Genomic DNA, 10,354 nt, shown 5'->3' with positions numbered 1-10,354 from the left:
AAGCAGGTTTGGGTCTGGCCAGTATCTTGAAGGAAGAAATCCTGGGAACTCCAACTGTGTTATCACGAATTCCACAAAGGAAGGAAAGTGGGCTATAAATGCAAGAAATAAACTTGCAACTAAACATTGTCGAAGGCTTTCACGGTCAGAGTTCATCTGTTCTTGCAACTTCTCCCACACATGGTCATATCCCCCTTCATGTTTACTTTGCAGCATATGTGGAATCCTGCTACAGCTGGTGGAGGATGGAAGAAGAAAGTACGTGGATGGGGTGGTTGGAGAAGACATGTCTGCCTCATCTCCTAAGTTACCCACTGGTTCCCAAGTAAAGAGGAACTCTCTCAGAAGCTATTCAATAACACAAATGTTGATACTGCAGTTCAAGGGGGAAAAGAGTTGTCCTCAGAATATGCATGTTTTCTGATGCCAATTCCTCCTTCCTTTCCACCCATCCTTCGGGGGTCCTTTGAAGTAATTTTGTGCTGTGTGAATTGGCTCTTTGTATGGACAGTGCCACTATCTTCAACCCTTCTCTCATTTACAGCTTTCCAGATGGTGGCCTTTCAGTTTCAGACATCTGAAGTTAGCTATCGTATCGGGAAAGATGACTTAATATTTATTTTTCTTTCCCCAGAAAGAGTTAAGGTGTTATACTTGTTTTTTTGCTAGTGTGTTTATTACTGGGATGGCTGATAACTCTGCTTTTATCAAGGATACCACAAAATCCTCAGCAAGGATTCTCTGTTCTTGCTAGAATCAGCCAAATTCAATGTTGATTTATGCCCATTGATGTCAGCAGCAGTGAAGGGAAGGGACTAGTCGCAGAACACTTCCCTACCTAGGGAGCTTAATTTTTTTCTATAGTTATTCCAAGATCCTTAACATTTCAGAATTTTCTCTAGGCTGTGAGAGCTGCCAAGGCAGTCTGGATCTGGTTAAAAAAATTATTGTGGTTCCTTGTCGGATTTCCCTCTCCCCTACCCCACACTGTTAGGGCCATTGTTGAGTTTATCTCTTTGTTATATCTAAATATCCTGTTGGTATGAAAGTTCTCCCAATTTTCACTTTATGTGGGAGCGCTTCTTAAGGAGTTTTGTTCTCAGTCACATACCGTGTGACATGATTTAGGCATGATTTCCTTTTCTAATTAGAGTGTGAAGACTGGGATTAAGATATAGTGTCTGTCTGAGGAAGGCCTGGCCAACCTTTCTGAAGGGGGAAGCCAAGTCTATAATTTGAAATGCTTTGAGGCATGTGTTTCATGTTTTGTGTTTAGTGTGTCAGTAGGACCATGGCTAAAGAAACCCAGAGGAATAATGTGTGTATGGGTCTGGGTCTGTCAAATTTCTCAAGGAACTTTGTCAAAGTAAACATTGAGTAGGAATAGTGTCAACCGAGCAAAATAAACACAAGCATAGAAGGAACATGAACGAGGAATCACTACTAGATCTTGTTCTGCTTTCTGTTCAGATGAATCTTATCAGTTGGGAGAGAAAGTATTTGAGGCATGAGAAGAGAGAAGAAAGCAAGAGAAGCAAGGGTCAGCAAGACATACCTTTTAAGAATCCCTTAAAAATGGCCACATATGTGTTGCATGAAAAACACTTACTTTTGTTTGTTCACAGGTTTTAGATATTGGAAAGAACATTTTTAGACCTCCATAAACATCTTCTTTAGAGATGTGCATTTAAACGCTGAGCTCTCAAGGGCTATACCAGGGGACCCCAACCTTTCTGAGCCTATGCGCACCTTTGGAGTTCTGACAGAGGGTGGTGGGCGTGACCTCAAAATGGCTACTCCTGGAGGCGGACCCGACCTCAAAATGTCAGGGAGTGAAGTTACGCAAAAATCAAATAGTAACTCTCCAACATTTCATGAAGAAGCTCTAACAGGATGCCCTTTAAAATTAACATATATATATTTAAAAATAATGTCTTTCCTACACACAGCTTACCTTCAGTCATACAATGAGGAATCTTGTGCTGTGGTAGCAGCTGCTGCTGAAGCATTTTTTAAAAATCTGCACAGCCAATCAATCAGATCTCCAATAGCCAATCAAAAGCCCTGCTGGGCAAAAGCCCCATGGCCCCCACTCACTTTCTCAAAACACTTGGTGGGCACCGGGGAAGGTGTCGATGGGCACTTTGGCACCCACAGGCACCATGTTGGGGACCCCTGATCTATATAGTTCTTACTCGTCCAGCTGCTGTTACCACAGTAGTAGGGTTGCCAGGTCTCTCTTTGCCAACGGAGGGAGGTTTGGGGGGCGGTTTTTGGGACATTTTCTCCAGGTGAACTGACCTCTATTGGCTGGAGATCAGTTGTAATAGCGGGAGATACTCCAGCTAGTACCTGGAGGTTGGCAAACCTACATGCGAGATTCTGTGCCAGGGCATGTGTAATAAGGCAGAAGAAGCTGTCATAATGTCTTTTATGTTAAACAGACCATTTTATCAAGAGTTGTTGTAACTAAATTTTTGTTTTACCTGATCAAATATTAGACATTTTAAAATTATTTATGATATTTCTTTTTGTGTAAGCTGGTCTTTGACCATAATAAATAAATGATGATGATGATGGCAACCCTACATAGTAGTCAGGTTTTGTCTAGGAGGCCTGTCCCTTCTGGGGCCCCAGAAAATAACAGCACCAGCTCTTTGGCCAAGGATGATCATAATTAGGCCGGAGATATTTTCGAAAAACAGGCAGTGGTCACTGGGCTACCTGACCAGCACGGACTGAAGGTGTGGGATGAGGCTAAAGAATATTAACATACAACTCGTAGAAACCAGAGATGAAATTCCTAGATTTTAATTTCAACATTATTTTCTAAAACACATTCTGTTAAAAGAACAATACTATGGAAAATGTGGCAGTGTTAGAGGTATACAATCAGAGCAGTCATAACTTCCCAAACCTAAATCTTTTCATTTGCAAGACCATCGTAAAGCTATCCGTGCTATACTAATGGAGTAGAACTGCTGAGTGATCTAGAGTGAAATCCTTAGCCCAGTTACACCCTTCAAAGCCCATTCAAATCAATGAACAGAGAAAGGTGTAACTTTGCTTAGGACTGCACTGTTGGATGGATAACAAGCACTTGACAAGTATAAGATGTATATCACATAGACACAAATTTACTGATTTTCTTTAAATGAGTTAAATCTCCCCCTCCCCACCAAAAAAAGTAATGAAAGAAAACAGGCAGTCGTGAGCATATCTATCCATTAGGCACTCCATGGTATATAAAAACTCCCAAATTATTTGATGCCGGTCTCCTCATCCACCTGGGCATCAGTATAATGCTGCATAAATTCCATAACTGACAATCCTATTTTATTGGAGCATCGTTTTGGTTGTCCTCCAAACCACTTTGGTAAATGAGGTGGTTCACACAAGTGTCCATCCCAACGTTAAAATTGTACCTATATGAATGGACCCTATATTTCCCAACAGCTGTTTTCCTCCATCGTATTCAATGTATGGCCTTCAAGATGGCACAAGAAGTATTTGAAATAACTTTTGGAATATAAAGCATCTTTAAACTGCTAATTTAAAAACAAGCAACAACAAAAAAATAAAAGTAGCGGCAGAATATCAGTTCTGACTTCAACTAAAAGCTTGGCAGGACAGAACCTTTCTATACTCCAAATGAGACCAGGCCTTGCTGGGGAACCAAGATACTGGAATGGAGTTTTACAGACACACAGCATTGACTTATTGGGCAGTTTGATGGGGCTAAAAAGACAGCTGCTGCAGAGCAGAAGGTCAAGGGGAACGGGACCTCATCAGAGGGTGCTGTGAGACAGAGACGGAAGTGTGGGTCACAGCCGCCGAGGGGCCAGCAGTGCCCAGTGCTGGTGTGGGTCCTAATGTCAGTAGCCTACTGTGGGGCACTGCTAGGTATTTAGTGATCAGACACCTAAACAGGGATAAGCCTGCAGCCTCCATGCTTCTGCTGCTGTCTCACAGGTGCTATCTGGTAACAGCATAAGAACATAAGAACATAAGAAAGGCCCTGCTGGATCAGACCAAGGCCCATCAAGTCCAGCAGTCTGTTCACACAGTGGCAACCAGATGCCTCTAGGAAGCCACTAACAACAGCATCAGGTCTTCTTTCCCCTCAATTGCTATTCAGGTTTTTTTTTTTTAAACCTTCAAGAAGGCCATGCCCTGTATTCTTATTAGATTAGCACCCAGCATCAAAGGAACAAGGCCTTTAAAATATATATCAGTGCATGGGCTGTATGATGCGTATGTCATACTCAGATTGTTTATTTATTTACGTTATTTAGAGCCCACCTTTGTTGCTGAGACTCAAAAAAGCCAGTGTGGCATAGTGGTTAAAAGCGGTGTTTTGGAGCAGTGGACTCTGATCTGGAGAACCGGGTTTGATTCCCCACTCCTCCACATGAGCAGTGGAGGCTAATCTGGTGAACTGGGTTGGTTTCCCCACTCCTCCACATGAAGCCAGCTGGGTGACCTTGGGCTAGTCACAGTTCTGTCTGAACTCTCTCAGCCCCACCTTCCTCTCAAGGTGTCTGTTGTGGGGAGGGAAAGGGAAGGTGATTGTAAGCCGGTTTGATTCTTCCATAAGTGGTAGAGAAAGTCGGCATATAAAAACCTCATTCTTCTTCAAGGTGGATTACAGCTAGACCTGCAAGACCCATGTTCGGGTCCCATCTCAACCATGGATTCACCAGTCACCTTCAGCCTGATTTCCCACTAGATAAGTGAGACTACCTTTGGTCTCTCTTACATACTGTTACCTGTCTTCAAGCTTCAGGAATAGGATGAGATGTAAACCTCCAATATTTTGAAATGCTGACAAGTTGCTCCAGCAGTCTATTTTCATTAGGGCCAGAGCAGCAAGGTGGTCCTAGGATTGCGTTGGGTGTGAACAAGATGGCAGGCAGGAAGCACTACATTGTGGTAAGGCAAATATAGCGGCTTCGCTATTCAGTGTCTACGTACGAAGGAACCCTGAGTGAGCCCTAAACCTACCCAAAATGCAATCAAATGATGTTAGAAAAACTATGCACATCTGTATGTACCAATTCTGGAAGGATGAGAAGGGCCATAGGTACAATCTAATCCTTTCCAAAGCAAAATGTGGTAGGCAGTTGGCAGTAACGTTGAACAAGTTGTCTTATGATGTTTAGAAGGGAGGGTTGCCATCAGGCTGGACTTTTCCCTTGCTAAGCAACTAGTGCAGATTCTGTAAAATGGGCCCAGTCACTCTGTCACTCAGCAAGAATACAGAAGTCTTAATCACATGCTAAGTTGTATTCACAAGGTGAATAACAAATAATGTTAGTACATCTTTAAGTATTATTCCGGAATGAGATTCTTGGTTCTGTTGTGTTCACGCATAACTGTACACAATCTGCGCATTCTCCACTTTTTGTCTGCTTAATGAGGGGCACGTTCCTTGAATTCATGCAAGGATAACTCTAGTTGCTTTCTACACAGGATCATAGTTCTGTAGTCTATGGTGGGCAGAGAGATCCCGAGAACAAGTGTAGTGGGCACTATACTGGTACAGGTTCCATGAACAAACACCGTAGAATTAGAGGACAGGCGTTAATGGGGTTATTTCTTAAAACTGGAGCGAACACAGTGCTAGTGTGAACACGACGCATCACTCCAGCCCTTCTTGCAAATGAGGAATGTGGTCCAGCTGATAGCCACCATCACTGAGATATGAAAGTATCTCTCTTTCTTTTTGAATAACGGGACGCTTTGACAGAATGGCACGAACAGGCCCATAGTTATTCACAAGTATGTAGTTGCCTCTCTGCTTTCCCTTTCCTTGGCTTGTGCCACTGCGACATTAATGCACTGGAGCCACTCCTCTGCATTCTTTTCGTCTTTGGCCTTGAAAACGTAAGTCTTACTGTCCGTGAAGATTTCAAAGGCCCTGGGAAGGCTGCGGTCTCTGCGTTTCTTGGCCACGACTTTGACGCTCTGGACCTTACTGAGCTCAATGGGGCAGTCATCTGGGTCGTCTTTCTAGAACAGAGAAAGAGATGAAGCAGGGGAGACCTCAGCATTGGTTTCGACCATACATTTGGTTATCAATAGGGTTGCCAACTGCCAGGTAGTTAGAAACAAAGAGGATAACCTATGCTGGAACTAGTGGAGACTGTTGGAGAAGGCAGCACATGGCTCAATAGTAAAACTAAAGTAAACCCAAATTGGGATTTATGTATGAAAATAACTGCAAGGGTGACTAATTCTAAACCAAAACAATATTAATACACCAACATCAAATAATTAGCATACATCAAATAATGCACAGGCGCTTGAGGGAGGTCATATAATCTGTGTTGGAATGCACACGGAAACCTCAAACTACAAACAAGGCAAATAAGGATATGATGTATACAATGTTACAATGTATAAGCCTCAAACAAACTGAAAAAAATGGATACAGTAAAGAAAAGTTGAAACAAGCCTCATAATTGGTGCAAAAGCTCAAAGTCATAGTCCATAATTCAACACAAAGAAAACCTGGGCCAGTACCCACCTGTTCATCCACTGGCTCAGGTTTTCTTTGTGTTGAATTATGGACGATGACTTTGAGCTTTTGCACCAATTATTTTATTTGTTCTTTATAATAACAGCCCTGTTAGGCTTCAGCCCGGTGAGGCTTTTGTTTCCACCTTTAAATACATTGTATATAAGCCTGGTGAGGCTTGTTTCAACTTTTCTTTACTGTATCCATTTTTTCAGTTTGTTTGAGGCTTATACATTGTAACATTATATCCTTATTCGCCTTGTTTGTAGTTTGAGGTTTCCCTGTGCATTCCAACACAGATTATATGACCTCCCTCAAGCTCCTGTGCATTATTTGATGTATGCTAATTATTTGATGTTGGTGTATTAATATTGTTTTGTTTTCGAATTAATCACCCTTGCAGTTCTTTTCATACATATATCCCAATTTGGGTTTACTTTAGTTTTACTATTGAGCCACGTGCTGCCTTCTCCAACAACTGCCAGGTAGTAGCAGGAGATCTCCTGCTAATTCAGCTGATCTCCAGCCGATAGAGATCAGTTCACCTGGAGAAAAATGGCCGCTTTGGCAATTGGACTCTGTGGCATTGAAGTCTCTCCCCTCCCCAAACCCCACCCTCTTCAGGCTCTGCCCCCAAAATCTCCCACCGGTTGCGAAGAGGGACCTGGGAACCCTAGTTATCAAGCCCTAAAGAGCATAAGCATTTTTTTACTCACATATGACTGTTCGTTATTGTAGCTCCCAGAGATCTTTGGAACTAGAGTCCTTGCAAAGAAAATACTCGGGATTCTTCCAAACTAGTTTTTAACAGTGCCATCCTAAGATGAGTTATACGCTTCTAAATGGACTTATAATGGTAGAATTCTGTTCAGCATTGCACTGTAAGAGACTTTGATGGAAGTGCTGATTAGGGTTGCCAGGTCCCTCTTCACCACCGACAGGAAGTTTTTGGGTTGGAGCCTGAGGAGGGCAGGGTTTGGAGAGGGGAGTGCCATAGGGTCCAATTGCCTGTAAATGTGCCCTGGGGGAGACTGAAAGTATTGACCATATGCTCTTGTATTGTCCATTTTATTGTGAAATTCGTGTGGTCCTTTTAGATCCCTTTTTCTCAAATCATGTAGATCAAGCTGATGATAGTAAGATCAAATTGTTGTTATCCTCCCGAGATTCTGAGACTATTGAATCTGTGTCTAATTTTTTTGATGAAATTGTTAAGAGGCGGAGGTTAAATGATGTTTAGAGGGTTGGTTTTATTTGATCGACTGCTAGATGGTATGCCAATACAGGTATTGAAATTTGAGTCCAATTGCCAAAGTGGCCAATCTCTCCAGGTGAACTGATCTCTATTGGCTGGATAGAGCGGGAGATCTTCAGCTGTTACCTGGAGGTTGGCAATCCTAGTGCTGATAGTTAAATTGTTATAAAGCCATTATAAGTTTGAAGCATAGATATACCTTCAACACCCTGTGGAGAAAAAACCCTCCATTTTGAATGCATACTCCCAGTGGAGTTTATTTTTAAGGAGATGATGTCTCCTAGGTCATCAATAAATTTTGCATAGCTTAATGCATGATTCCTCTTCTCCTTTGCGCTTGGTTCTCCTCTGTGTGTGAGGCTCTGCCTCCTGTGGCAACCATGTTGTAGTTGCGCTCACCACCCTTCTCAGAATTCCAAAGATTGGGGACCTCTTCCATAGATGGTGCAGGCCTCTATAGATTATCTTAATAGACAGTGTGGCATACTGGTTGGACTAAGACTGGGGAAACCCAGGCTGAGATCCCCACTTGCCATAATACTTACTGGCTGAGAGTGCCAGTCATTCTTCCTCAGCCTATGGTTCCAACCTCTAGGTGGGGGCTACAGTTCTCCTGGTATTTCAACTGATCTCCAGACCAAAGAGATCAGTTCCCTTGGAGAAAATGGCAGCTTTGGAAGATAGACTCTGTGGCATCACATCCTAGCTGAGCAACCTCTCCTCCCAAAACTCCACCCTCTCAAGGCTCCACCCCCCAACTCTCCAGGAATTTTCCAACCCAGCATTAGCAACCCTATTAACCTACATCACAGGGCTGTTGTGAAGATAAAATGGAAGAGAGGAGAACCATGTGGACCCTCTTAGAGGAAAGGCAGGATAAAAATGAACTAAGTAAATAAAGAAGGGTAAGTGGTGGCACATTTGGGAGGAGACGTTCCTTCAAATGTTCAAGGCCTAGATGGTTCAGGGCCTCAAAGAACAAAACTAGCAACTGTCTTCAGAAAGCAACTAATAAGCAGTGCAACTGAAGACGCTGCCTTTAAGTGACGGCCATATATCATCCTCATAAGCCTTCCCAACCATTTCAAAGGAGTGATTGTAGAAGACTTACTAAATATAAAGGATCTTTCTGCTCACTTACTGATTTTCCTTTGCGAAAGAGAAGCTGATTGCCAGCAAGAGTGAAATAGCGGGTCTTCCACCTTTTGATGAATTTCCATCGGACTTGCTTTTCTTTCAGCTTGCCTTCAATCAGGGGTTGGCCATCTTGATTCACAACTGGGGAGATTTAAAAATGTAATACTTTCATTAATTTTTGTTGTTTCTACTGTAGATTTTACAACCACATCAGAAATCAGCCACTCAGAAAATTGCATTCTTATAGGCCAGTTGGCCACATTTCTGAGAATTAAAAAGCTGAAATAACAGACAGTGTTACTAGTTTAGAACAATCTTTTTCAGGCAAAGTTTGTACTTTACTGCCTATATAACAGAGTCAAACCCAGTATCTGCCTTACTGAGCCAGAGTGGTGTAGTGGTTAGAGTGCCAGATTAGCAGACCCAGGTTCAAATTGTCATTATACCATGGAAACCTGGTCCCTCTTTGGGGAGAAAAGTGAGATAAAAATATATCATAGAAACATAGCATTGTAAGGGGCTTCTGGGGTCATCTATTCCAACCCCCTACACAATGCAGGAAATTCACACCTACCTCCTCCCCCTACACTCCATGACCAGAAGATGGCAAAAAAACAAAACAACCCTCCAGGATCCCTGGCCAATAAATCCTTACAATTTTTGGTTAATATAAGATTGTTTTCTTATGCCTCTGTCCAGCTGTTGCTACCCAATGCCCTAGAAAGAGAATATATCAAAAACTGACATGCCAGTAAGTAAATTTAGACAAATTGCTTAGTTTATTCCAGTTAGAGTTTGGGAATCCTGTTTACAGGAATACATTGGTACACGTATATTTTCCCTACTGGGGAAAATAGCTGACCTGGGCAATGAGGCAACATGTTCAATAATTTCTCCCCAGCACCAGAATCTGAATTCAATGCCTCCACCAGAGGTGTGAAATGAAAATTATCAGATCATGTAGTTGCACCCTCGTAAGATGGTATTACACTGGAAATGTTAATATGTATTTTAGGCTTATGGTGGTCACAGACAAATCTCCAAATGGTAGCTTTTGCTGTGTATATTTGGATAATATCCTCAGGTCGACAGAGATGTCAGTTTTAAAGGGCTCCCCAAGTGAAGAGAAGCCAGCATGTCTGAGGGGGCGAATCAAAAGAGAGAAGTTCAAAGAGGGTCACAATGAACTAATATTCCAAATACTTTAGAGCTCTTTGTAACATATTTTGTTTGCAATTAAGCTGTCTAAGCATGTGCACTTTGGTACAGTGACCTCGTGATTCATCTTATTACTTTAATGGAAACAACCTCCTTTTGCGGGATGTCGGCCACTTGGGTACTTGTTTCTGAAGTGTTTTTTGTCTGAGCCAGAGCAGCTTCTTATCTCAGTATGTAAGATTAAAAGTCAGTGGCATCGTTTTGTTGATCAAAGCAAAACTGGA

At 42.3% G+C, this 10,354-nt stretch overlaps 1 protein-coding gene across 1 annotated transcript in view; it reads right to left on the bottom strand.

Moving 5' to 3' along the window:
- Positions 1–5,770: 5,770 nt before the first annotated feature.
- VEPH1 (ventricular zone expressed PH domain containing 1) overlaps positions 5,771–10,354 on the bottom strand; it is a 144,849-nt gene continuing 140,265 nt past the window's right edge. Inside the window, exons 12-13 of the mRNA XM_056850194.1 lie at positions 8,917–9,053; positions 5,771–6,012 (exon numbers count right to left, since the gene is read on the bottom strand). Of these exons, the coding sequence (XP_056706172.1) occupies positions 5,776–6,012; positions 8,917–9,053 (374 nt within the window). The 3' untranslated portion in view covers positions 5,771–5,775. The remainder of the gene's footprint in view (positions 6,013–8,916; positions 9,054–10,354) is intronic.

This window comes from Euleptes europaea, chromosome 5 (assembly GCF_029931775.1).
Source record: "Euleptes europaea isolate rEulEur1 chromosome 5, rEulEur1.hap1, whole genome shotgun sequence".
NCBI lineage: Eukaryota > Metazoa > Chordata > Lepidosauria > Squamata > Sphaerodactylidae > Euleptes > Euleptes europaea.
The sequence above is the reverse complement of the archived record's forward strand: the minus strand, read 5'-3'. Positions and strand labels throughout refer to the sequence as shown.